The 27,238-nt window shown below is 43.0% G+C and overlaps 1 protein-coding gene across 2 annotated transcripts in view; it reads right to left on the bottom strand.

Moving 5' to 3' along the window:
- Positions 1-99: 99 nt before the first annotated feature.
- Positions 100-27,238, bottom strand: part of stard9 (StAR-related lipid transfer (START) domain containing 9) — a 38,129-nt gene continuing 10,990 nt past the window's right edge. Inside the window, exons 4-32 of one of the 2 annotated variants that reach the window (XM_069710582.1) lie at positions 22,890-23,006; positions 22,711-22,743; positions 22,528-22,589; positions 22,211-22,323; positions 20,345-20,487; positions 20,063-20,130; positions 19,765-19,862; positions 19,388-19,597; positions 19,088-19,185; positions 18,921-18,998; positions 18,555-18,632; positions 17,776-17,955; positions 16,721-16,772; positions 16,313-16,438; positions 15,503-15,585; positions 15,229-15,290; positions 14,548-14,741; positions 13,880-14,360; positions 6,986-13,762; positions 6,430-6,633; positions 6,158-6,341; positions 5,479-5,625; positions 5,205-5,304; positions 4,730-4,896; positions 4,473-4,537; positions 4,080-4,282; positions 3,245-3,324; positions 2,717-2,875; positions 100-1,872 (exon numbers count right to left, since the gene is read on the bottom strand). In XM_069710582.1, the coding sequence (XP_069566683.1) occupies positions 1,729-1,872; positions 2,717-2,875; positions 3,245-3,324; positions 4,080-4,282; positions 4,473-4,537; positions 4,730-4,896; positions 5,205-5,304; positions 5,479-5,625; positions 6,158-6,341; positions 6,430-6,633; positions 6,986-13,762; positions 13,880-14,360; positions 14,548-14,741; positions 15,229-15,290; positions 15,503-15,585; positions 16,313-16,438; positions 16,721-16,772; positions 17,776-17,955; positions 18,555-18,632; positions 18,921-18,998; positions 19,088-19,185; positions 19,388-19,597; positions 19,765-19,862; positions 20,063-20,130; positions 20,345-20,487; positions 22,211-22,323; positions 22,528-22,589; positions 22,711-22,743; positions 22,890-23,006 (10,506 nt within the window). In that variant the 3' untranslated portion in view covers positions 100-1,728. The remainder of the gene's footprint in view (positions 1,873-2,716; positions 2,876-3,244; positions 3,325-4,079; positions 4,283-4,472; positions 4,538-4,729; positions 4,897-5,204; positions 5,305-5,478; positions 5,626-6,157; positions 6,342-6,429; positions 6,634-6,985; positions 13,763-13,879; positions 14,361-14,547; positions 14,742-15,228; positions 15,291-15,502; positions 15,586-16,312; positions 16,439-16,720; positions 16,773-17,775; positions 17,956-18,554; positions 18,633-18,920; positions 18,999-19,087; positions 19,186-19,387; positions 19,598-19,764; positions 19,863-20,062; positions 20,131-20,344; positions 20,488-22,210; positions 22,324-22,527; positions 22,590-22,710; positions 22,744-22,889; positions 23,007-27,238) is intronic. The other variant, XM_069710584.1, reaches the window with a different exon arrangement.

Genomic DNA, 27,238 nt, shown 5'->3' with positions numbered 1-27,238 from the left:
ATAAAATACATGTACAATACACTGCCAAGACATAAATAACAATGCTTTTTACAGAAAGGAATAAGCACTTGAAATAGGTAGATATACATTTAAAAAAAAAAAAATCAGTACAAAAAGTCGTCACTGCATCCCTTCACTTGTCTCTTTCTCTTTGGTTCTTCCGGGAACGTGTTTTAATCAAATTGACCGCTGCGGCTGCAGAGCCAAAACCGTCCTGAACCTACAAACTACTACTGTAAATAATATGGCTTCATATGTGGATACAGGTGAACCAGCTTTGACTGAGAGAAGTCCTGCCTGCTGCATAGTTTCAACGCAAACAAAAACAAAATCACTCTTTAATATGCAACATTAAGAAATGCATAAAACATTTTGTGCAAGCAGACACGCCGCACGGTGCTTTGCTCATTAAAAAAAAAACAAAAAAAAAACAACAACTATAAAACACATTCAACAGCATTTCAAACGGTGGAAACAAAATAAATACAAACACTAACAAGTGAAAATAGAAGCCCTTAAAACTCAGCTTGTGTAAATTTAGGGTACCATAAAGTATGAGAGGACTTGTCCCTGGAGATGGTTTGTAGTTTCCATAACTAACAAACACTTTAGTTATGAAAAAAAAAAAAAAAAAGGCCACATGTTTGACACGGGGGCATGAACCAGCAGCTCGTGGTTCAAAGTTACATCCAAAAGCTCCCAACTTACCGCCTCCCTGGTTTGCTAACAAAACATCTTTCTTTTTTTTTCCTACTTTTCTGCCGTTAACATTTGCAGTGCTCATACAGATAAAAACGCACACTACGCTCCGTGGCTAAAGAGTAACAGGATCATCTCTAAGCATCCCTTCAGGTGGCCTTAACCTTGTAACTACAAGGCGCTACTATCGAATACATACTGCAGCAAAGATACACTTTCTTTTCCCATTTTTACCGGAGAACTAACTGACGGACATTTGAAGTTCATTTTCTGCTGAATTACGACCATTAAAAAGGTGAACTGTGCGGTGTCCGGGGAAATTCTCAGAGTCCACAAATGTAGCCAAGAAGGAGCAGTTCGTGAATATTACATAACGGGTATCGTACAGTATGCTCTATTTGTATCATGACCGTACGTGATGGAGCTCTTGAACTTGTGTGTTGGTGGCTTGAAAACATGAACAGAACTGGCTTCATCTATAGACTGATTAAAAAAAAAGTAAACACCCGCGTGTATTCAATGTACATCAAATCAGTGGAACTTTGAATTACTGTATTCACTGAACACCTCTTAAACTTCAATGTAAATGTTACAATATGGTAGGAATTAAAATATACCTTATTGCTAACAGACATTAGGGGAACTTTGTGGCTGCTACTTATCCGAGTGCAACAGAATTATTAATCCATTTCATAAACTGAAAAAAAGGATTAGGTGGGAAATAGCATTGCTCCCTATAAGCTGTCTAAACCTAAATGAAATATTTAAAAAAAATCTGTAATGCCGAGTCATTCAGTTCTAATGAATCTTTGGTTAAATAGATTGTTAAAAGCCTTCATTTACGTGTAAAAATATAAAAATATCAATATTTTATTACAAAAAATAACTCAAAAAAAGCTGCTTTAACTTGTCTTCTGGATATAAACATAACAGTGCCCTTGAAATAATAATAATAAAAAAAGTCAAGTAAATTAAATTTTAGGTGCAAATTTTAACGACAGACTAACTCCATGTTGGAGACAGTTTAGTCTAAGTGCTCACTGCGAATGCGTCTTCGTCTGTCCTGTGGAGTGACGAAGCGAGGAAAACGTCCAGGTCAGCGATGACAGCAGCCTGTCTCCTAGCAACGGTGTTCAAGAGTCGCTGGGGAAAAGATGGAGTTCCTAAGTCCAGCTGGAAAAGAACAAAATGAAGCCAATTACAATCTGAATAGACAAATCTAGGTACCCGTTTCTGAGTAGCTGATTGAAGGTTCAAACAATATGCAATATAACACTTGGAAAACTTGTTTGAATTTCTATCCAATCAAATTTACAGACATGAGTAGCTCTTGGACACTTTCATTTTGTCGAAATAATTCTCCGAGGAAAAAAAAAGGTAGGAGACTCCTACACTAACTGGACACTCATGTAATTGTAATAATGTTGTATTAGTCAGGGAAGTTACTGAATATCAGATGTTTATTAAACAATCTACTTCATGTTCTTGCTCGCTGGGTTTAATCCCTTCACTGCGCTTTGACATTACATTGTGGAAGTTGTACATTAATGTTACTGTTTTGACACGCATTAACTTTCACGCCTACGTTAGTCAACCGCAATATTACATTCAACTCTGCCACCCTACAAATTGCCGTGTCGCCACTGAGCACAACATACACACTCAGTTGTCAGTTTATTAGGGACAACTGAGTAAAATTAATAAAGCTTCTACTAAAACTACCTTCATGAAAGTGCCCCCGTGGTGCTGCCCAATATTCAGAGAGGTGTTTCTGTTATTCAAGCTGCCCTCATTGACAGAAACGGGATCAAATTTATTACAACAGCACCGCAAGCTGCTGTTTCCGAAGTGATTATACAGTTGAATAAACACCTCTCCAAAACAGTTTCAACAAAAACTGAACATGACAAGCTTCACCGTGGTAGGATTTATTGTTGTTTTGAATGTGACCGCATTACTTTTATATACACGTAGTAAACTGACATCTGAGTGCACATGAGCCGGTGGATGAGTTTACCTGCAGCAGGTAGATGACCCTGGTGACTTCCTGTCCGTTATGTGTAACCGGCTGCAGGACCCAGCAGCTTGGCATCATCTCCCCCCGAATGGCGTCCACGCTGGGACGAGGCAGAGACTCCTCAAACACAGACTGCATTGCCAGCACGAACAGACCACCCTGAGGCGCAGGGAGAAAAACCATCAATAAAACAGACGGCGCAGCCTTTGATCAGCCGAGAGGCAACTGTACACCGACACTGATAAGCAACAGCTAACACGGTTTACTCCACACCCACCGCCTCTGGGTCAGTGTTGTTTGCGCTTTGAGTTCTGTGGCCATTTTCAAAAGCGTGTTTTATATGTTGTGGATGAGGAACTCTACGGCATGCTGGTAAATTGCTGTTCGCACGCCACACTAATACCAGCAAATGGAAATTTCTCCCTTAAAGTAAAGCGTGCGAAAGCTGAAAATGCTCCCTGGACTTTTTGCTCGGGAGACGAGCGGTAATCATCCGGTCCGGCTGGTTGATTTTGCAGCTGTGCTTACCTGTTTGGACTCGGTGCTGATGCAGCAGAAGTCCCGCGGCTGGCTGAGGTGACAGGTGGACGGATCTGTTAGAATGTAAACTAAACAGAAAAGCAGATGCATCGGACTGGTCAAACACGGTGGATTTAAAAACCTGAAAATAAAACAACTGAGAACTTTATCAGTTAATAAGGTCGGAAAATAACTTTCTTTATCTCCACTTCCATTAAAAAAAAAAAAAAAAAAAAAAAAAAAAACACATATTCATGATATGATTTTAGCATACTTTCAATAATAAAGTCAACATCTCTGTGTAGAAACAAACTGAATAAAACGCTGGTGAGTTAAAAAATGTGTAGATTAAGTAAAAAAAAAAAAAAAGGCCAAATGACGTACTGCAATACATGCAAACATACTGCAGGTGTGAGAATACGGTTGGCTATGCATTACAAGAAACCTGGCAGTGATGAATGAGACTGTACTGTAGGAGAGATAGTTAATGGATGCAGATGCATCATATGAAGTGAATTTGTGGGGTCTATTAATGCCTTGCAAAAATATAAATAGTTTTGCTGTCAAGACAAAAAAAAAAAAATTATATTTAAATTTGAGCTACTATACACAATATTTTTGCAAGTCAACTTTTGCATTACATAAGCTTTCCTTATATAACCATCTATCATCAGTATTGTATACTGAATTTAAAAATAGAAAATGACGCATAAAGTAGCGTGAAACGGAAATGCTCAAGAAATTGTTAAAATTCGGATTACGTCAAGTTGTTGATTAAATGTACTGATATTAAAATGTACAGAAACTATATGAGCATATTGACTGTGTAGTGATGCGAGCTCACCCAGCTGAGTGCTGTCATCTAGTGGTCGTGTCCACGCAGAACGGACCGACTGATTATACATGTGGCTCCTGGACAGCTGGCAGATTACGTCCCACAGGCTGTCCAGGGGTCTGTCCAGCTGCCCGACCCCCAGGAAGCCATGGATGGACGGCCTGGAGGAGGGCTTGTAGTACGCCTGAATCCCTCGCTCTTCTCCTTGGTACCTAAATAAAGTCAGACTTAATATATCAGCACATAAATGATGATCGTGAAGTGAATCTTTCACTTCGTAGCTGCTTGAGATGATCTCAGAGCCGACTGAGGGGAAATCCTGAAACAGTAGATGGAAGGAGATTGTCTCAAGGGGTCAATAACTTTTGGACAAGCTCAATATTGGGAAATGACCGAACTCACCTCCAGCCTGCTGTGGCTTTACCCATCACCAGATTACCCAAGTCCCCAGAGGAAGCTAGACGCACCTGAAAGAAGAAAGATCACAAAACAACCTCAAAACAAATATCTGAGTAGGTTAAAAACTTGTAGAACTTTTCTAACGTACAGTCAATGAGTATGCGAGTCTTTTGACATAAGTAGAGAGTAGTCTTAAGTAAATTCCTCTCACACAACAGGTTTGACTTAAATCAACTTATTTAAATTCAGGTCTGTATTACCTCAGCCAGAGCTCGACCGAGGAGGCTGGATGTGATGTCCTGATAGACCGTGGAAATGGAAGAGGAGGAGCCAAAAGAGGCGGTGCGTTGACGTGAACAAGTCGGAGGTGATGGAGATGAAGTCATCAGGGGCTCAAACCCGCTGACGGGCGGCTCGAGGCGGACATCTGATAAAACACATGGTAATTAAGATTGAATTCAGATACAGAGGATGCAGGAAAGAGGGACACTGACATTGGTGACAGACCTGGGGAAAAATATATGGCAAATATGGCCGTGTACAGTATATAAATTGGTTTCTGTATTTTGAAATAATGCTAAAGCTTCAAAAGAAGTCAATTATCAAAAGCTGAAATAGGTTCTGATTATTTTTTTTTTGTAGCACAAAACGTACTATTGCCTTGTATTTGAACATACTCTACGACTGTTTTGCCCAAGTCTGTTTGAGGTGTGTGAGTCGCCGTCCTGCCGTTACCCTGGGCTGACAGCCAGGCTCTCGGTGTCTTCACACTCTGTGGGCCACATAGAAGAGGACGTGTCCTGACCTTCAGCCCTTCGTCCTGGAACCCTTTGATCTGAACAAAGACAAGCAGCAACAACACAGTGAGCCTCCGAGCCGCCGAATTAAAAAGAAATGCTACAAATATGTAAAACCGAGCTCTGTAAAAGTCATCCAAAGATTCCGCTTTATACGTCTTATGTCTCAATTTGTTCAAATCAAATGAAACATGCAGAATTGTAATACCAACCTGTCCAGTCAGTACTGGTCTGTTGCCATGCTGCAGTTGGCCAGCGTTGCCACTGTTGTACCCCGACGTTGGTCCAGAGGAAAGACTCAGACTGGACCCTGTGCACAGGGTGCTGTTGCTGACCCTCGTCCGGTGCCTCAGGTCATCCTGCCCAATACAAGTCAGCTGGAGTCAGGTTAATTATACAGCACACATTACACTTTTACCCTCAGGTTCTCTGTTTTGGTATGAAAAAAAAAAAAAAAAAAAAAACTCCTGATTTCTCTTTTCTCCGTTTTCAAAATCATACTGTAAAATAGGAAAGTTTGTCTGTGGAAACCTAAAATCGGCAACTTTAACAAGTTTGACCTGGAAACCTTGAAGCTGCATTGCACATGCAGTGAAAATGGACTGAGAATTATTACCCAATTATAACTTTTGAAATTCATTTTTTTTAAAGTCATATTATGACCTCCAAACAAGGTAATTAAAATTTCTTTATTTAAAAAAATAAAATAAAATAAAAATAAAACACATGGGAAACACATTATTATTCAAAGCCAAGTATTTTATACATCTTTGAACATAACTGGAGGGGATCTTTAATTGTTCTCTCTGAAATTGGCATAAACTAAAAATGTCATATTGTGACACTCGGGAGGAAATTAATTACAACTTTGTAATAACACAGAAATCTGACCTTGACTTCCTGAGACAGGGCCTGCTGCTGGAGCCTCCTCTTCTCCAACTCCGTCCTCTCCCGCAGTCGCTCTCGTGCCTTTGCGATCTCCGTCCTGGCTTCCTCCCGGGCTCGGCCGTAGTCACGCAGCAGCTGTTCAATGTCAGACGGATACTGACCTTCTCCTATTGGAGGATCCGGTATTCTGGGGAATAAACAATTTCGTGAACGCATGTAAAAAATGTACGATTGAAGAGGCAATTGTGCTTTGATTTTGTAAGACGGTGTCGCACCTGCTGCTGTCTATCACCTCTTGGCGGAGCCTTTGCAGGTACTCTTTGCGCCGACTGGGCATGGCAGCAGCCACCTTGGAGGAGGAAACGGCCTCTTGAGGAGAAGACCGAGAGCGTTTGCTGGGACTGAGACTACGAGCTCTGCGATAAGTCTGCAGCCGCTCCTCCCTCTCCTGCCTCAAACCCTCGATACTCCTGCGGTGCCTGAGAAGATCACAAAAATAAAATGCAAAAACACCAGTGATGTCAAACAGGAAACTTTTGGTTGTTTTTACAGCACCTCAATATATATATATATTTTTTTTACGAACAAACATAACGTGGTATTATAAAGCGAAAAAGTCTGTCGTGAATTGAAAGACTACATTGAGTGTTGGGCAGAGTTTTAGCCTTTTTGACCAATTTCTTAATCAGGTGTTTTTCTGATCTTTTCATCTAATTCGTGTCCCCCCCCCACCCCCTCCCAAAAAAAAGAAGACACATATACATGTTACCCACTATGTTCAATTTAAGACAATTGAATCATGTCAACATAAAGATTCAACCGTCTTCTTACCGATCATACAGCTGCTGTTTGGTGGGAGCGGAGTTCAGCGGTTTCAGCTCTTCTTTGGACCTCGGTGACAGCATCTTTAACAGCGTGTCCGTCTCTCCCAGCCCGTAGTGCAGCTTGGCCTCTGCCAGCTCCACGGTCAAAGGTGTCGGGTTCACGTTGAGGCTGACTGTCGCCATCACCTGCTCTCTTTCCTGTCGCAGCCTCACTATCTCTCTTGCCCTTCTGCCACTCGGCGCCACAGATTCCCCGTTTGAACCGAAGCTCTCCATCTCGCCCCACTCAGCACAGTTTGTGGTCACTTTGTTGGAGCATTTCGACTGTTGACAGTTGACGCCGGACCAGTTGGTGAACTTGTTGTGCATGGGGAGGTCTTCTGGGACTCTCTGGCGGTCTTGACGAGGAAACACGCTGGTGACAGGCTCAGTGTTCACCAGCACATCTGTGTTGCACTCACTGGGCGCCAGTGACACCATGTCGTCATCCTGATCAGGCTTCTCGATGACCGGGGATGGATTGTAAGAATCAACGCAAAAATCCCCAGAATCAACTGCACGACTTGTGAAGTCGGATTCTTGCCGTTTGCGCTCATCAGTCAGTCCTATGGGAGAAATGTTGTGCTGCAAATTTAAACCGTTTGTCGCAGCAGAAGTCCTCCACTGTGGGAAGGTCATGTGCCGTTTGGAGCTGGGCTGGTGCTTCTCCTGGTCTTTATAGTTTGCATTTCTCCTGTCAGTGTCTGTGTCTCTATCCAGTGATGAACTGAGGCTTAGAGAGCCCTTCTCCGATCCTTTAGGAGTGGAGCAACACATTTCGCTCACCTTCTCAAGTGATACAGATTCTGATTTACTGGGGGAAACGTCACAATCCTGTCCGGGCATTTGATTGTCATCTGAAACAGAAGGAATGATGAGGCCGTCTTCCTCAGATGGACGGTTCGTTTCTTTGTATTTCGGTAGACTTGGTGTGGATTGTTTATGCCTCAGTCGTAGCCTTGTTCCAACTGTAAGAATGGGAGATGACGCACGGTCTGTATAGGTGGTCTGTTTCTTCGAAAAGGCAGATGAGTGGTTTGTTATAGACGAGCTGCTCTTTTCTTGGTCGCAGTTCTTCGACGACTTGCGGGTGATTTCGGAAACGGCAACACTTCTGTTGCCGAGCGCCTCGGACGCGCTTTGCTTCGAAACTTGAGAAGAAGCGGATGTTGCGTGTCTTTGACCGTCGGCGTTTACGCGTGGTGGTTCGAGAGGGTCGTTCTCCGCCTGCGAGGCAGCAGAGGCGTTACATCGGAGGTCAGGCGTGCTCGGCATCTTTTCGTCAGCGCCGGCCTTGGTTTCCACCACGCAGTGCACTTTCTGGTCTTGAGAGACGCCGACGACCTCGGAGCCAATCACTCGGACAATCACGTTGACTTCGTGGGAGTTCGACTTTTCTCTGGGTGTTTGATGAACGACTTCCTTCTCTGCAAGCCTTTCGGTCTGGATCCCAACGTCTGTGGCTGTTTGAGTTGAGCAGTCTCTCTTGGTGCAGTCATTACACTCACTGCAAGAGATGCTAAGATCTGACAGGTTGACACTCCTCCTTGAAGTGGACTTGTCACCTGTCCTCATTCCCTGGACGTCCCCCAGCAGGTCCGAGGTGCTGTCGATGAGCTTGGACAGGTGAGCTGACATGCTTTCCATACTGGCCCACGTTGTAGATTTCTTTATATCCACTTTGCTTTTCTGTGCTGTAGGTACATCAGTGTTGCTCCTTTTATGGCGATCTTTCCTCTTTAGAGCTCCACCGCTGTGACCTTTACTTTCCATCTGAAACACACACTCGGTTTGAGTGCCGTGTTCGCATGTCCTCCTCCTTTGTGCATATGTTTTCCTCGCCTGGGACTCTTGCTCAGATGAGTAAACGAACATGAGTTCGTCCACTTGACTGGAACTGTTACCAAAACCACCAGGAGGATTGGCTGAGCAGTTTTCCTGTTCACAGGGTCTGAGCTGCAATGTTTTAGAGGCTCTTTCTTTATAATCTTCCACACTGCTGAGTGTACTGGAAAGCCCCTTGTCGGTGGCATATGTGCTGAGGTGGGAATTGAAAGGAGAGTTCTGCCCGTTCAAACCATTATCAACACTGCAGCACCTGGTGATACGTTTTTCAGAGCTGTTCAAAAGCGGGGATTTGCAGGACAGGTCAGCAGCGCTTCCGAATGCCGGGTTCTTGTAGCAGTGCTGCGTTGAGTCACCGCCTTGCCACTGGTGAACGAAAGGGTTGATGTCACTGGACGCAAAATGAATCGGGGAGTCGTGACGCTTTTGTGCATGTTCTCGTTCACTTCTTTTTGCACACTGGCTGATTTTTTCCACAACTGTCTTATGTGACATTACTTGAAGAGGTAAAGAGCGTCTTTTTGAGGCGTGATCTTTATCGATTTTAACTTTGCTTTTACCAGAATTCTCATCAGAACAAGTCTTTATTTTAGATTTGATTGGTGACACTGAAGTAGAATTATCTGGATAGTTATATCTGTCCTGTCTAACTTCTTGTTTGGCATCATTCTGAATGCTCAGTTTAACCCATTTAGGTGTCAGCCTGCTTTGATGCATTCTAGTGGCTTTGTTATCCTCCTCATCCTCATCTGATGACTTCAGAGATGAGTCCGAGGAAGAAGTGGAACAAGTCTTGACGTTCGACCTTCTGAACCTCTTAGTCTTGGCTTTTTTAGGCAGGAGAGCAGAATTACCCAGTGTGACACTGGTTGTGTTTGTCTTGGCCTCTTTGGACATTACAGATCCAAACCTACTTGTATTGCTGCTACAATTTTCCTGTGGTACTTTGTGTTCCTGAACAGAACCAAAGGGCATTCTTTTAGATTTTGACTCTTGATCCTGTGACCCGAACTGATGGGTCCAAGCCGCTTTGTCGCCTTTACAGTCGATTCGTTGAACTTCATCAAATTTAAACTGGGAGTTTGATAACATTTGGGATTTGTCACTATAATTCATATTGACAACACAAGTCTGAGTTAAGTTATCTGAATGTTTATGTCGACAGCTGAACTGATCCTGTGTGGTGACGGAGGGTTTGCTCTCTGTTAGGTCTGTTTGGATGTTTCCATCAGGTCCAGGAGGAACAATGTTCTGGTTGCTGTTACGTATGTGTGGTTTGAATTGATGTGATCCTCCATCAGCTAATAAACAGACGTCTGCAGATGATTCAGGACTAGTTTTATCATGTTGAATCTTTGGCGAGTTTTGTTTGGTTGAATAATGGACTTTATTTTCAACTCTGCATGTGGCTTCCATACTGACATCTTGTAAAACAGAACAGCCACAGTTTACTTTTGTGCTGCCAGTGGTGGAAAGTGTTTGATGGGGTATTTGGTGAAGTTGTGGGGTTGGATGCTGAGCTCGGGATTTAGGGCTGAGTTTAGCATTCAGAGCAGGAACATCTAAACAGGTCTGGCTGTCCAATTTGTTTGAGCAAATATCATCGGTAGCAGAGTTAGGATGAGATCTTATTTCATGTTTACCTACAGGATTCATTTCTTGAGATAAAGCTGTTTTCTCTGTTGTGTTTTCTTGAGAATCAATACGTTTCCTTGCTGAAAAGGAATCACTCACAGAGGACAAACTAACTGGTTGAAAAGTGCCATTGACAGAGTGCTCACAGCTTTTGTGGCTGTCCAAGGTCAGACTTGATTGAATGTTGGTTTTTTGGGCAGAAGAGTTCTGAGAAACACAAGACCTGAAAACTGGCTTGTTTGATGCTCCATCAGAAAAATTAGGAGCGTCGTTAATCGTTTGTGTTACTTCAGTACATTTAAGCACGCTGCTCTCATGGCTAGTCATCAATTCTGCTGACATATCTGATGTCAGCTCCTCACTTTCCTCCATTGTATTTCTGCTCATCACTTTTTCCACTGAACGATGTCCACTGACAATTGTTCCTTTTTTACCTCTTTCATCTCTCAGCTGTTCTTTTGTCCATCTATGTTCCTCGCTGTTACAGCTAAAATGACATGCAGATGACGCCAAGACATTCAGACTCCTGCTTTTCCTGCCACTGTCACTCCCAATCAGTGACAATTTCATGTGCTCTTTTACCACTTCTGAGATCCTCAGATCAATAGCGCTACAAATAGCATCTGACTTGCATACGTGTTTTCGACTTTCTTGCTTTTTGCAGTTATCAACCGGGTCTTCTCCCCCTTCTGTTTCTGCAAATGCTTCCTTTATCGTTACATCTTCCGCTTTATCCACCTTATTATCTCCCGGGGAGGGAACATTCTGTGAACTTCTGTTATCACGTTTAAGTCCAAACAAAGAGTCCTTAAAGATTTCACAACTTTGTTCAAGTTTCCTGCTCATGAGATCAGAAACTGGCGATGCCACTGAAGCCACTGTATCTCGTCTAACGCGGCCACCGACACGAACAGAATCAACTTCCTGGCTGTCAGTTTCCAGGGCAGACTGCTCTTCTTTAGAGTCGCTGGTATTATCGTTATCATCGGGCCAAATATCTTCCGGGCTGCCACCTGCTGTACTGCAGAAAGTTACCAACTCCCCACTGTTGCTCTTTTTTGGAATTTTCAGGCTGCCCATAAAAGCGTCCTGTCGGTCTTTGTTCCTCTTCCTGGAATTTTTACAGGACGATTTAACACCTTCCGGCTGGAGCGCGACGGACTGCTCGGTGCCTTTGGTTCCATCCCTGGTAAGTGATACATCTTCAGTATTCCTAGAACGATACTGCACATCTCTCAGCTTTTCTGCTCCACCATCTACATTGGATAATGCTTCCTTTTCAGAGGAAGGTTTGGAGGGACTCGCGGTGGCTGCCATCTCATCCAATACTTGTCCTTGGTTAGGAGGATTTGTAGAGAGATGCATTACTGACTGACAGCATGAGTTACATATTTCAGTGTCAGATGACATGGTAACATCAGCAGCAGCCATTTCAGGTGCGGCTGTAACTACCTGAAGAAGTTCTGATGCCGCTTGTACGGTTTGGGGAATCTCAGTCAGTGACACACGAGCAGTTTGATCTGAGGTGGGTAAGGATACTTGAAGTTCGTTGCTTCTGCTGTCGGGAATATCTAAAACGGCTTTTCTCATTTTTTTGGATTGTCCTAATTTCCCTACACAATATCCTCCATCCTTCTGGTTAACTGACTTTTGGGCATCTTTTGGTGTTGCTGAGAAAGCCTGTGAGTACCCTGAAACCTCCTGCACTTTTACGTTTACACGTTCTTTGCTGGTGGATGTAGAACTACAGCTACTAGAGCCACTGTGTGAGTCTGACAGATTCATACTGACTGGACTGGGGCTGCTGCTGCTGCTGCTGCTCTCTGTGTGTCTGAGCATCATTTTTCTTTGGAAAGGTAGAGAATCCCTGTGAATGGCGGGACTCTCTGCTGCGTCGGTGGAGGACCAGGCATCGGTGAGCATTGTCAAGTTTTCTGGCTCCCTCACACTGCAGCTGCTGAGCGAGCGCGGGCTGCTGGTCGAAGTGGTCTGCATGTGCCCAAAGTCCTCAATCAATTTATGTACAGTGTCTCTGCCTCTGGAATCTGCTACTAATGAGCTTTGAGAAGGGGGCTTCATTGTTGCATCAATTCGTCTTGTCTTTGGGGAGCCTTGCTGACTCCAGTAAGTCTCTGTTGGGATCCCCAGAGGTTTCAGACAGCTGTCCCGATCTAAACCGGTCTCTGCTGTCCTATTGTGCTGCATGGACAAATGGGCAGAATCTGTCACCAGTGAGTAAGTTGGTGCAACCATTTGGTTTAGTCTTTGCGCTGTTGAGAATTTCCCACTGCTCTCCGTCGCCAGAGAATCTTTGGACATTTGGCTGTCTTCGCTGTCTGCTTCGCTTTGAGCTGCCTCCTCGTGTCTCAGCTGCTCTGTGAGGGCTGTCGCATAAGCAGAGGACAGAGAATCAAGAGAGAAAAGGCTCTCGCAGTCTGATCTTCTATCGTCCCCGTCTTCTTGTTCTTCCTCCCATCCGACCAGCGCCTGCTGACTGTCTATCCACCTGCTGGTCTTGTTCATCAGAGCCTCGGTGCTGTGCCACCGCCTCTGTCTGACGCTCTCGAACAGCGTCCTTCGGTCAAGCTCCTCACATGAAACAGCAGTTTTAATGGCACGTTTGCTTTGACTCATTTTGGTGTCCTTAAGGCTCTTGTCTCTTCTTATTTTCCAGTGAAATTTACTTGCTATCCTCCCCAGAGGCTTGGGGACCCGTCCTCCATTCACACCTGTGGGTGGTTTTCTGAACACTTTGGACAGAGCTGTTTTTATCCTGGGCCCGACAGAACGAGAGAAAGATTTGTTGATGGTTTCTAGCCCCCTGTTAGCTCCATGGTGTGAGGTTTTCACATCCAGAAAAGGGGCATTCTCAGGACTCGGTTTGTCTTTTGTGGATCCTTCTACATTTTCTTTGCTGACTGGCAGCAAAGTGGTTCCAAGTGGTGACTTGATTGTAAGTGTTGAGTTCTGGTCCGATCGGTTCTTAAAAGACAGGTTTCGGTTTGGCAGCAGAGGCTTTCGCTCTGGCCGTTCCCGTCGCGGCTGAGCTTGTGGTTCCTCTTTGGTAGTTTGTCTGATTTTTTCAGAGGAGCTCACTCTTTTCTGACAGGACTGACTTTGTCCTGAGACGATAGAGCCGGAACAACTTTGGGTCCTTTCCCGAGGAAGACACTCATCTGAAACCCATTTCCTGCTGCCGATGGAGTCAGACGTTGTGGATGAATTTAAAGTCAGTTCTGTGGATCTGTTTCTCTTGAGAAAGTGTCTGTTGATAGAGAAAAATAAACATCATTAATACTGAAGACCTAAAATAGGGGGAAAAATATATATAGGAGGTACAAGCAACTGCTGAAATTTATAGCCAGGTTGTGACTGTACTTACTTAAAGATAGGTGTGTTCTGTGGGTAGAGCCGGCACAAGAGATCTGATGAAAATGAGTGTCTACGAGAAACAAATGGGCGTCCTCGGAGCTTTGAGGGCAATTCCAGCTCAGGAGACTCTGGGCTGTCCGGTCCTGGAGGTAGAGCCTTCTCTAACTGCTGTAACTCCCTCTTAGCTTCCAATAGATGCCGCTTGCTGGCGATTCTCTCCAGCTGCAAGTGCAGCTTTTTCCGACGGATGCGGCTCTCGGCGCGTCGAAGGGCATGATGCTTCAGCAGCTCATCCTGCACTGCTTTCTTCCTGGCCCTCAACACCTGGGTTGGACAATCCACTGCAAGTTCTTCCTGATCCCTGGACACGCGACTTGTTAACCTCTCCAGGAAGGGCGCAGGGAGGAGGTCTGCTTGAACTCCAGACTCCTGCGTGATTCTCTGCTCTGCAGTTGTCAGGCGATTTTTCTCCTGCAAAATCCACTGCTGGACTGTTGGGTAAAGATTCACAGATGGAAATCATTAGCACTGGAAACCTTCTACGCTATTTGTCAATAGACGAAATGTATTGTGGTTATCCATTTTGTTTTAAAACCATGAAGAATTTGAGATTAGTTTTTTTTTTATTTGATTGATATCTGCATGAATAACATCATAGCATGTGAAAAGAGAACTTACTCTCGGTGTGCTGCTGCCGCAGGTGGGCCTGCTCCCTTTCCAGCTCCCTCTCCGCCCGTCTGTGTTCAGCCTGAATCTCCTGTCGCAAACTCTCCACGTAACGCTCCTGCTCCTGCACACGCTGTATGGTAGCAGGCTCCTCGCTGGGCGAAAGACTGGCACCCAGCTGCGATGGGAGCGCCACTTCTTCGACACTATAAAACAGGAACATATTCCAGGGTGAAACACAGACTGAAAAACAATGATGAAAAAAAAGAGAATATAGGCAATAGCAATATAAAAGCAATCACTTTACCTCAGGTGAAATCTGATATTTAGTATTTTAGAGTGTGGTGGTAGCGTGGCAGGTTTAAAGTAAAAGCTCCTGTTGAGTTCAGCGTCTCAGCAGTAACTAAGCAACCCCGAGCCTGAGCTGTAAACAGCCAACTGTGATTATTCAGAAGGGTGGGGGCTAATGGAAACGCATCCAATCTCCACCAACTGGAAGGAAACATGCATGAAGCATTGGCCTATTTCTACAGCACGAACACTGGTATAACACTTGTAAATCTTATCAAATATGTATGCTTCGAGTTGGCAGAATAAGAACACTCGGTACACACATATGCACAGTGATGAACGTTGCCCTAAAAAAAGCTGTTATTTCGTGCTGTGCATTTGTGTTTTGGAGGCAGTATTTACCTGTCGTCTGTGGTCAAGCGGCAAAGGTCAATGTAGCTGCAGGTCATGCCACTTTCACTGGCCTGAGAACAGCAAAGAAACAAATAAACTTCAATGTTTACCTAGACAGACACAGCCTGTAGCTATTCCTAGAACAGACAGAAATGATCATAAACAACTTTGTGTGTCATCAACACTTCGTTATATCAGCCAAACATCAGCTCATCATTAATATTATCATAATTGCTGTCTTAATCAGCAGCATCATAATCATTTTCAGGTGAGCAGCACCCACCCGCCTGCGCTCCCGAAGGACAGCTGCCTCCGCCGGGTGGTTGAAGCGGAACTTGTGCACTCCTCCCAAGGTAATCACTGTCCCTGAAGATAGAGAGGCATATCCTTCATCACAAGCTGTGCTCAACCCGTAGCATTGTGTAGATGTAAGGTGAGGACACACAGGTGTGTGTGCGCGCGTGTGCTGCACGTTACGAGTGGAGCAGGGTGGGTGTATATTAGCATGTCTACACTCCTTGGGATGATGGGTGCATCTATATGTAATTACCCATTAACCTATACCTGATATGGAAAAGTTTTGCATGGATATATAACTGTGCATTAACCCGTATGTGATATCCAGTTCATAGTAATGATTACACACAGGCCTTATTGTTCAGTGTTAAGTGCTGTTCGGGTCGGATTTTCTGGATGACTGTCCATTCAAACAGCATCAGCAGGGCTGAAAACATGTCAATGAGAAAACAACACATTGTTTCTCCTGTTTTGACTTTTGGCTAAACGTAAAGCTACTTTTCATCAGACATGGATATCATTTAAGGCAGGCATTTATTCTGCTCTTGTCATTCAATGTATTTAAACCAAGTTATAACTTTTCTTTGTGGTGGTTTGCATTATGAATAACAACTGTCTTCAGATATTAAAATAAAAATGAATAGTCAAATGAATGTAAGATGTAAGTGTATGGCTCAGTTCTCACTGATCTGCTTTCTGTAACAAAATATCCAAGCTGTGTCACATGTTGGAGAAAAAAAATGCAGTAGCAACAAGACGCTGTGAACCAACTGTTTTGCCGAGGACATGAACTGACCTTGAGCCAGTCTGCAGGGCTCGGTGACCTCTCTGTCGTTGAGCAGGCAGACGCAGCCCGGCAGCGGTCTGAGCGTTACCACACCCCCGTGGTTCTCAATCTCACAGCTGGCATTTCCCTGCAGGACTACAGACAGAATGCAGAGACACAATCACACAGTTGGATTTCGAAAGCTGCGTCGATGCAGCTACTGTGATGCTCAACAAATTCAATGCTCGATGCAGCATCTAATGAAGAGTTAACAGCCCATTTTAGGATTCACAATTCATCCATATACAGTAGCTATAATGAACTCTCAACCTCGTGTGTGATACTTGATTTAATAGTTGTTGCTGTGCCTTGACATTTTGCAATCTTTATATATCTAAACCTGTCAGTTTTCATTGCTGGAGGATGAATAATTTATACCTATTTGCGGTTCTTGAAATTGGTCCTGAGATCCAATGCAGGTAATTCCTTCCTGTAACCACAAACATGTCATAAACATTGGAAACTATATTCAAAATCCACATAAACAAAAACATGAAAACAACCTTTGTGTATACTGAATATAAACTGGTTGTGCTAAAAAAGAAAGAAAAAAGAAACAGATATAAGGACAAAAATTGTACACAATGATCTACTGACAACTGCTTTACCTTCTAATCTTCCCCTCACTTGACAGAATAAATGTGATTTGTTTACTTTGAAATGTAATCTAAAGGGATTAAAGGCTTTCATATATGGTGTCAGGACCACATGTGCTCCCAGGTGGCCTCCGCTCTTCACATGCAGGAAACACTGTAATTGTCAGGCCTGAGGGTATGCTTGTCATTGTCAGAATCAGGACAGCTTAAGCTCCCTTGAGTCCTAGCCTCAGAACTAAGAGCCTCTTATCCAACTGAGCTTCATGCAATGCGGAAGATATACGCTCACACACACATGCATAGACACAGCGGGGATATTGACAGGACAGTTGGAAGATAGAGTGAAAAGGAAAAGACAATAGAAACGCACCTTTTCTCAAGAGTTTTTCGAGCAGAACAGAGAGAAACAGTAGTAGGAGGAGGGAGAAGAAGAATCTAGTAGAAAAACAAAGATGGTTTTAGTCAAGACAGCTGACAAAAACAGTAACTAGAGATTTCAGAAAGTAGAGCAGATGCAAAGCGGATCAGTTTGTGTGACTTTGCATCGTGTTGTTCCGGCAAACGTGTATTTTTCGCGTAACAGCGCATGTGTAAATGAGAGATGGGTTTCATGGGCTGAAAAGTCTTGCAAAACGACAGTCAAAATGAGAATAAATCATCTCATACAAATGGCATAGATAACACTATTCGCATAAACTTCAGTTTAAACAAATCAAATATTGACACAACTCTCAAACAAATGACAAAAACAAAAATATCCATCTATTAAGAATGACCAAATATAAACACCTATACTGGTTATGCATGGGCACATCGCATCCATTTTTATCATCATACCCTGAGGTGATAAAAGACGACCCCAGTGCTGAGAACATCATTATCAAGGGCAACCAGGTGCGGTTGGAGGGAGTTGATGAGGAAACCGGCCCGATCTCTGTTGATGTCCACGCTGTACTGCTCCAGCAGCTCCTTCTTGTCTCTCCAGCCCTCCGACCAGTCCTTCGTCAGCTGCTCCACCTGCAGAGGAGACACGGACAATGGCAGAGGAAGGTCATGACGAGAGCGAGATAAAACCAGACGTGCTAAATATCTGTTCTCGGGGAGAACAATTTTAATATCAACACCTCCTGTCAGTCTTACAACTGCTAGTAGTACGAAAACAACTTGCTGCTGCTTCTACAAAGAGGATAATTTGTAATATTGGGTATGGGAAGTACATTTTCCAATTTATTCAACAAAGTTAGAAAAAGAATATTCCAGTGACTCAAAATATAATGAATTCTCATTTTGAGACTTCTAGTAAAAGTTCAGTTCATTTGCCACCAAACCCTGGTGGTACCTTCAAATGTCTCCAGTTTTATTCAACAAGTTCACTTTGCATCAGTTTGACCAGACTTGTAATGTTGACAATATTTCACTGTACAACACACATGAGGATGAATTTGCCTATCAAAAGGTTGACTCATTACATGACAACCTGGATTTAATTTTTGTAATATAATATGATATGGTACATATTGAATAGAAGGTCAACCTGATGAAAAACATTCCACTGAGCTTGAAGGCTGACTGACTCAGACAGGCAGATGTAAGTGTGCGTGTCGACCCTGCGTTACCTTTAGTTCGTTCTGTAGCACGATTTCAGAAAGATTTCCATCCCTCTCATCACTCAGGGATGGACTGGGATTACGCTGCTGTCAATCAAGATGGAAAAAATGATCAGTCGCCATATGGTGCAAAAGGAAAAATGTCACATGTATTACAATGCAGCGCAGTCTTTACCACCCGGGGGATTAGAGATGTTCCAAAGGCACAAAGGCTTTGGTACAAAAACTTGTAATGTGGGAATTTCTTTTATTCAAAGCCTTACTGTACTAAGGCCCTTTTTTTTTTCTTTTTTTTTTTTACAGGGGGTGTGAACCCAGTGGAGTGTACCCCTGGGGGAGTAAGTGCCACACACAAACAATAAAAGGTCACCATACCATTTCAAAGCTGAGCAGCATGCTCTTCAGCCTGTCAATCTCTTCTCTCAGTTCTCTGATCAGTCGAACGCTGGCATCCTGCGCACACATCAAAGCACAAATTCACCTGCTAAAGACGTTCAGATCAGACATTAAATCTTGGCATCAGACTCCAAACAGGCTCTGACCTCATTAACCCGCGGCTTGTTGACAATATTTCTGGCATGGGCAGCGTAGCGCAGGGTGCTCAGGGTCTCGTTGTAGCCGTTACCGGAGGGTGAAACCGCTGCAATACAGAAACAAACGAAACACAGGCGCAAGAGAAGATCCACAAACAGAGGTTAATACTTCCATCAAATTTAATAAGAATGTCAGTATAATCAGTGAGCTTACAGAGTGACACTTAGGGAACCGCAGTACTAATTTGTAAGCACGGCAATATTAATGCACAATTTTGAGTTGCATCACTTTAAATAGAAAATACTCACTTGCAATCATGATGGTCTTTGAGTTGCCACCAAGACTGTCTTTCAAAAGCCAGGTCAGGACTGAGTCTCTGTAGGGAATAAAGCAGTGCCTCCTCCCACCTCCTCCTCCTCCAGACAGGGAGCTGCTGTGGCTGCCCACCGTGCTGCCATCGCCCTCAGACGCCACACTGTTGATACTCTGGCAACTGCTTGACATCTGGGAGTTCTGGGCTGTGGAGGAAGTGGACAGAATATTAAGGGATGTGCAGTGAAAGTAAACTGAACGGAGGGGAATAAAAAAAAAAAGCTGAAATATAGAAGGAAAAATCTAAATTTGTGGAGGTCAATTAAATCTGAACAAAGACATGATCACTCGAGCTGACTGCATCTTAACTTACCGAGAGCAGAAATGACAATGCCCAAAGTCACCAGCGACTTGTTGATGTTGGAGCCCTCGGTCAGCCTGTCCCTGCAGTAGTGGGGATCTGCTCTCTCACTGTCAGACACAACATGAACACAACACGAGATTTGTGTCATATCATTAAGAAATTCATTCAAGATGTAGATAATACAATGTGAAAAGTGAGGAATGGAGGGTTCAGAAAATCTGAAGACAGTGGTCAATATCCACTAGGGGGCACTTTTGTCAATGACGGAATAAAAAGAGGCTTAGTAAAAAGGAAATATGGGGTTCACCTCCCAGCCAAGTCCACCAGGTTGATCTTGCTGACAGTTTCTGAAGGACGGTTATTTTCTAGGATCGCCTGCAAAGAAAAGAGAAGAACAATTAGACAAAAATCTGCAAATAAATCAATCAAACTATGATAATAAGTACATAAGGGAATTATTAGCAAATCAGGATACCATTTATTGGTTAAAGAAAGACATCATTAGAAAACTGACATTATGTGAATAAAAACACAGCTGGACCGAAACAGATGAGTTTGAAGCTTTGTAAGCTGTGAGAGAGATGGCGACCTGTGTGTACTGAATGGTAAAGATGGCATGGGATCTGCTGCTGGCGTCATGGTTGTGGGTTGCTGCGGTGATGCGGTTGGCGATGCCTTCCTCCAGAAGGTCCATGGCCTGCTTGCAGTCCGAGACCACATGCTGCGAAAGGTCTGAACAGAAACAGAGAGGTGAAGGGAATGAAAATGCTGAAATCATAGCACATAAACCAAGATTGGTAACATTTTACAGCAACCTCAGAATGTGTATTAATGGGTCTAATTTCCACAGTGGAAAGAATTTATTTTAGACTTAAGAGTGAGAAACTCCCAGTAAGAGTTAGTGCGGCTTTGGTTTTATTGCACACTATAGCTGAGGATTATTATTTCACAAAACCTAATGTTAAAAAGGAATGGAGTTTTAAAGTTAAGGTTATTCAGCATGACTGCCAAATGAATAAAACATAATAAATTGATAAAAAAAAAATTATGAAACTTTTTATGAAAAGTTACTTTTATTTGGAGGGCTTAAATGTGAAAAACACACAAACGGGAAACGTGTTATATCAAAACTTGCTCCCAAGTGATTTGTAACATTTTCCCAAAGCACTTCCGGTAATGACAAAGGTTTCTAACAATGCTCTACTTCCAGATGTGAATCACAGCAACTTTATTAGCTGTTAAACACATGTGCACACACGTCACCAGAGACTGTTGGTTGCTTGTCATGTGGCTTGTTTTCAGTTAGAAAGTCAACAAAAGTATTTTTATTATTTTAAAACTATAAGAGTGACAGTAAAACAGTGTTTGAATGAAGTGTTAAGGGAGAAAAAGTGAAAATGTGCTGTGTGTGTGTGTGTGTGTGTGTGTGTGTGTGTGTGTGTGTGTGTGTGTGTGTGTGTGTGTGAGAGAGAGAGAGAGAGAGAGAGAGAGAGAGAGAGAGAGAGAGAGAGAGAGAGAGAGAGAAGTGTTCTCCTCGGAAACACAAGGAAATGACTTCACTTCCTCTGGTCAACTGGGATTTCTCCTGACACAGACAATGAGTGGATGTGGGGGTTTTAAACATAAAAAGCCTGTTGAATGAGAGGGAGAGAAAGCGTGAGAGGGAAAGGATGAGGAGAAAAAATAAGGAGCTAAAAGAGGAGTCTGGATTCTAACCAGGAAGTGCAATTCTGGACCTGATCAAAAGCTTTAACGAGGGAACAAAATTCCACCACTGACCGCACACCATAAACTTATAAACTTACAAGGCACAAGCAATACTCAAAATACTGCAGACCGTGTTACACATTCACTGTGACTGTGTTTGCATTAGGGTGATAGAGACAGAAGATTTTGTCTATCCACTCTCAATATGTTCCAAGGTAACTGGATGAGCTCTTACCTTGTAAAAGTACCTTATAAAAGCAACAAAAAAAAGGAAGATTTTATGCCAGGGATGGTGGCTGCAAGAAACATTTTTCAAACATTCATCCTGGCAATCATGTTCATCTGAGTGAAATTTATACCTTCTAGAGTTCTACTTATGATGGTAACTACTACAGCAACCAAAAAAATACAAAAAACAGGTTTCTCTGGTCCTCATTTTGGGCATCACCACTTCATACTACTGGGTCATGAGTGACGATTAAATATTCATATATAATTAATGTAATTTGTCTATGCTTGGATTTTTTTATGTGGGTGGATTTGATGGCAAAATTACATAAATAAAACATCACTCGGTTTGGTAAGGTAAAAAATGGTTGAGAATCAGTATTCCTACTGTATGAATCCATTTCTCGCTCAAGTGGAGAAGCAAGATTGCCTTTCAAATTTAAACTGACTTCAGCCCCGGGAACTGTACAGTGTGTCTTACACATTACGGAGGACAAATGCAGCTGCCCCAAAGATTTACCTTGTACATAGGGTCCTTTCTCAGGATGTTCTCTGACTCGGAGGGAGGCTCTCTTCTTCTGCTCTCCTCCTCGCAGCAGGTCTCTTACACGCTCGTTATAGATCTCCAGGAAGCTGCAGGGTGACGCCAAGTTAACATTGACTTCAAGAAGTTGTGGAATTTGATGACAAGAAAATCCAATTTTTAAATTCGCATTTTGTTGGCTGCAGCATAATTGTCCCATAAATACTTTTCTAATTTGAATTTCAGCTTTCAGGAGAAGGTCCACCTACACTAAAGAAAACCAGGGGACATCGAGTCATACAATAACATGGTACCTGATCTCCACTCTGCTCGAGTTCTGCCCATCAGGAAAAGTGTCTTCAGACCGAAAGAGACCCTGGAAGGACAAAGGAGACACATGTTACTTCAATCTAAAACACTGGATACTCAAGAAGCTGAATTTTCCGTGTGCTCGCCTCCTTTATGGCGTTACCTACATGAATTAAGATCAGTCTTACCTGACAAATTCGAGGGGTTAGGCCTATGGAGTCCTGAAGAAAAGCAAAAAACAAAAAACAAAAAGAGAACATCAATTTTATAGTTGTCACGTAAAACTGGGTCAGATTTTATGGGTGATACTAGTTCAGGCATGATAAATGTATCTAATGCCATGCAGTGATTGCAGCGTCCTCCTCACCTGTGTCCCCATCATGGTGTACGTCTTTCCAGATCCTGTTTGCCCGTAAGCAAACAAACACACGTTGTAGCCTTCAGAGGCTCCAGACAGCACCGACACACCCAGGTCCTGGAACACCTGAGGAGATTAACACACACACACACACACTCAATCACAAATACACAAAAGAGATGTCTATAAATATCCGGGTGGAGGAACACACCACATAGTGAGTTCACCTCACTATTTTTCAAAATGTTTATGTTATTCAGTCAGACTGCTGGTCTGTGATGAAAATGTTAAATATCGGATATCTTGGTAAGAATAGATCCTGCAAATACATGCGAAGGATTATTTTACAGAAGAAGTCAGTGCTCTTGTTGACGGATGAGGTGTTTACAATGTAAGCCAACGTCCTGGATCTGAGTCGCATTGTGCTTTTACACGAGTATAGACTTACACCAAGGTTTCATGATCACAATGCCGTGGCAGTAGGCCAGTGGCGGGGAGGTAATGTTGCTTCCTGCTGAGGTGTTTGGGTAAGAAGCGAGGAGGTCAGCTAAGACTCTAGGTCAACAACTTTGCAGAGTGGGTATGTGAAAGAAACAAATGTGAGAGTAGCGACTGACTGGGTCAGGAAAATAAACCCAGACCGAAAGCACGGTTCTGAAACAGAGGATCCCAGAAAGCCCCACTAAAAACAATCAACTGAGGCCTCTTGTTTTCCTTCTTCTGTGTCTGCATCTGAGCTCCAGAGCTGGGAGATTACTAGCACAAGCCCAACTCAAAAATACTTATTTTTATAGGCGAAGTAAAGCTACTATGAAACACTTGCTGGTAAATTACATGCAGTCATGTCTTTTGTGTCTACAGTAAAAAAAAATACTGTAGATTGTATTCTGCTATCAATGGCAATTGCGTGACAATTTGAAGCTGGGCAACTTCATTTCATCAATTGTCCCTTGTTTTGATATTAAATTAATTAAAATCTACATAAATATTCAGCTCTTCACAGTGAAATTTTCAACTAACAGTTGAAACTTGGCTCAGGCAAATATTTCTTAATTGTTTGGTCTATAAAATGTGACAAAAATGCCCATTACAGTTTCCTCAACCCCACATCATAGGTCGCATCATAGTATTTCTTGTTTTGTCCAACCAAAAGTCCAAAACTCTCCAAGATGGCTACTTTACTATCAGATAAAAAAGAAAAAAAAAACACAAAGTTTTTCATGGCATAATAATAACAGTCTACTGCACATGATACAATGTGCATAGTTAGCAATGTGGGTGTTGTATAGCACTTAATATCATGTATTATACTCGCCCACCACGTCTGTGCTGGTCAGAGGAAGGCCAAATATACAAATTATCAATCATCTCGATTGTAATCTTTCCTTTGTTCATTACTGATAAGCAAAAACAACCTTCATCAGAACCACCTCCTGAGGACATGTGGCCTCAACTGCAATCCAAAAGCTCAGTCCAAAGGCAACACATGTCCTAAGGGGGGGTAGCAACCTGATCCAGACCAGACCTGAGACACAGCACATTCTCCCCCAGAACCATAACACAACCTGGGATCAGTGAGGGGTCCCCTTCCCAGGCCTGCAGGCTCAGGATTGGACCATGGAGACCCGTGGGTAGGTACACACAGAAAGGAGGAGGAATGCTTTCAAAGGGAGCACAACCTTCAAGGATCAAACACAGGAATACTTTCAACATACCTCCCATGTGTGAGAGAGTGTGTGCCTGCAACTACCAACCACTGTCAGGAGGACCTGGAGCTAAGCCTGTGTATACTCTCGGCTTACTAAACGGTGGGAATAGGTTTAAGTTTGGATGTGTCTGAAAGACCTTGTGAAAGGCCTGCACCTTGTGAGAGCACCCTGAATGTATTCAGCGGTCATCTGGTTGTTCTTACGACTGTGTGAATCTGTGATAAGATTCAACAGCCTTGAGCGCTCCCACAAAAGTAACATGTTCAGCACTGACATGGTGAAGCATACACAGAGGCCAACGTCTAATGAAACCATCGTGACCAACAGATTAAGCAAAACGCAGCAAGTAAACAAACAGGCAAAGTTAGAACAGAAAAAAGTTGGGATTTGGGTTGTAAAATCAGATTTGGTTCATCAACAAAAAAATAACTGCAGCCCTAAAGTCTCCAAAACAAATTTCCATTTTTAAAGTATTACTCTGTAGCCTTGCCAACCATGTGCTGAAACAGCCACGTGCAACTAGTAAAAGTGTTGCCACAGCGGCTGGTTCTTTCAATGACCTTCTAAATCACTCGACAGGCACCAGCCAGGGTAGAAAACCCTAACATGCAATTATTCCTATGGATGGGAATCCACTTTAAACGTTTTAAGTACAGTTAAGGTCCAAACTAAATTGTCTTATTAAAACTTTTATAAGGACCTTTGAAGAAAAGTATCATATGTAATAATTCAACAATTGCATACAGCCTATGCAAGTCTAGATACAGGAAAACACCTGAGTAATACTGTAAAACCAAGGAAGATAAATTGAAAATGAGAGCACCTTATGTAACTGTTGCTCAACTCAGCAATGGGTCTCGAGACAACAAATGTCAAGAGTGCAGTCCACTGGAGTCCAGACCACCAAGTGTTGCCCCCTGCTTCTTGGCTCAATGGAGGCTTAAACATGAAGACAAAGAGCAGCGGCGTCCCCTTCTTGTCTTCATCCTACTATTCAAAAACAGACACAGACACTCTCTCCTCTCTCAAATGCAGGGAATCAATACAGCCCTTGTTAAAGTTGACCCTCTTAAATTCTCTCCATGGGGGCTACAACAAGGCTGAGGGTCCCTCCAGGCTGAGCACAAAGAGCAGGAACTTCCCTTTGGCTGTCCACTCCTTTGAACCTGATTGTCTCCATACTCTCTCGCTCTACACAGCTCCTATTGTTTTCTCTGTTTCTAACATGTTTTGCCTGTTTGTTATTATTTAAAGTCAGCAAAATACTGTAAAAGGGCATCCTAACAAAACCACACAAGTAAACACAAACCTATTTAAACCTTTTGAGCCAATTAAAACAGTATGTACGAGTTTGTCGACACAGGCAGTGTCAGGCGGCATTAAAACAAGCCAGTTTATCATCACTGTCACAGCAAATTAAAATCAGAAGATTGTAATTTGTGTCATTGTACTCTGCCTGCTGAAATGGACACAATGGCCTTCAGTCACAACCTACTTTCACACAGTTTGTAACAACCCCGTGGCATTGGGAGGTATTTTTGGACGAACAAAGCAGGTGAGGTAAGAGACAGACTGCATTGTGGGAAAACAGCCAGGAGACACGGTTACCAGGCCAGAGCAAAGCAAGCAAGCTGGTCAGACACCTCGAAAACACACAAGACAAGGGACAGACTAAACACCTCCACGAACAGGAAGGCTCTTATCATCAGCGGGCCGCTGCACATGCATGCGCACATCTCTGAAGTGACTGAGCGGAAACAACATCTTAAACGAGCACAAAAGCTTCAGAGTTTGCTTCCCTCACTGAGAGGAAAAATAAATGTAGAAACAACCCAACAATGAAAAAGGAAAAGCAGAATATAGATTTCATTCTCGTGCAGGAAACGCCGGTCCGATCCATCAGGTCAAAATACATGGAAAGGAAGGAAGAACAACACGAGGCTTCGGGTTATGACTCCACATCTCGTAGACGGCAAAGATTTCTCTCCAATGTAGACTATATAATCATGTAGAAAAGGTTGAAAAACAGCCTTCAGAGGAAAGAGCACTTAAAATGCAGGTCGTAGGCTATTATCATCCAGACATGAATTAAGTGGGACATTTATCTGCACAAGAATCATCTGTGCACACCACACCACTACTGTCCTAATAAAATGCATTAGCAGCCTCAAATTATGATCACACTTTCAAGGAAATGGCGTCAAAGAGCAGGTTAGAGTATAATGCCACATGATGCTCACAACTGCCAATTTAAAACCAAGTGGTAAAAGAGAAAGTATCTTGTTAAAAAAAATATATTTTGGCAACAGATCTCAAAAGCTGAGATGTCACGCGTGTCAAACTAAGTTGGACCAGACCTTGGAGAAAAATGAGGTCTCCTGAAAAACAAGGAACTGGCTCGGTCTTGTGCCAGAAATCTGGACCATGTTGCAAATTTGGGGAAACACTTTTTTTGTTTTTGTTTACAAAGACACAACCCTGATTTGTGGCCGACTAACAGAAAAAAAAAAAAAAAAAAAAAAAAAGTAGTGGAAGGCGATGAAATGGGTGAGAATCGATGAGAAAGAGTTGCGAACTCAAGACTGAAAGACAGGATGATGGAGAGAGGCTGACAAAAGTGTTTAAGTAATAGCGTAATGTCCATGTAAT

This window comes from Brachyistius frenatus, unplaced genomic scaffold (genome assembly GCF_029030835.1).
Source record: "Brachyistius frenatus isolate BFR_SWC_R1_liver_20210118 unplaced genomic scaffold, ASM2903083v1 Contig_93, whole genome shotgun sequence".
In the NCBI taxonomy this organism is placed as follows: domain Eukaryota; kingdom Metazoa; phylum Chordata; class Actinopteri; family Embiotocidae; genus Brachyistius; species Brachyistius frenatus.
The sequence above is the reverse complement of the archived record's forward strand: the minus strand, read 5'-3'. Positions and strand labels throughout refer to the sequence as shown.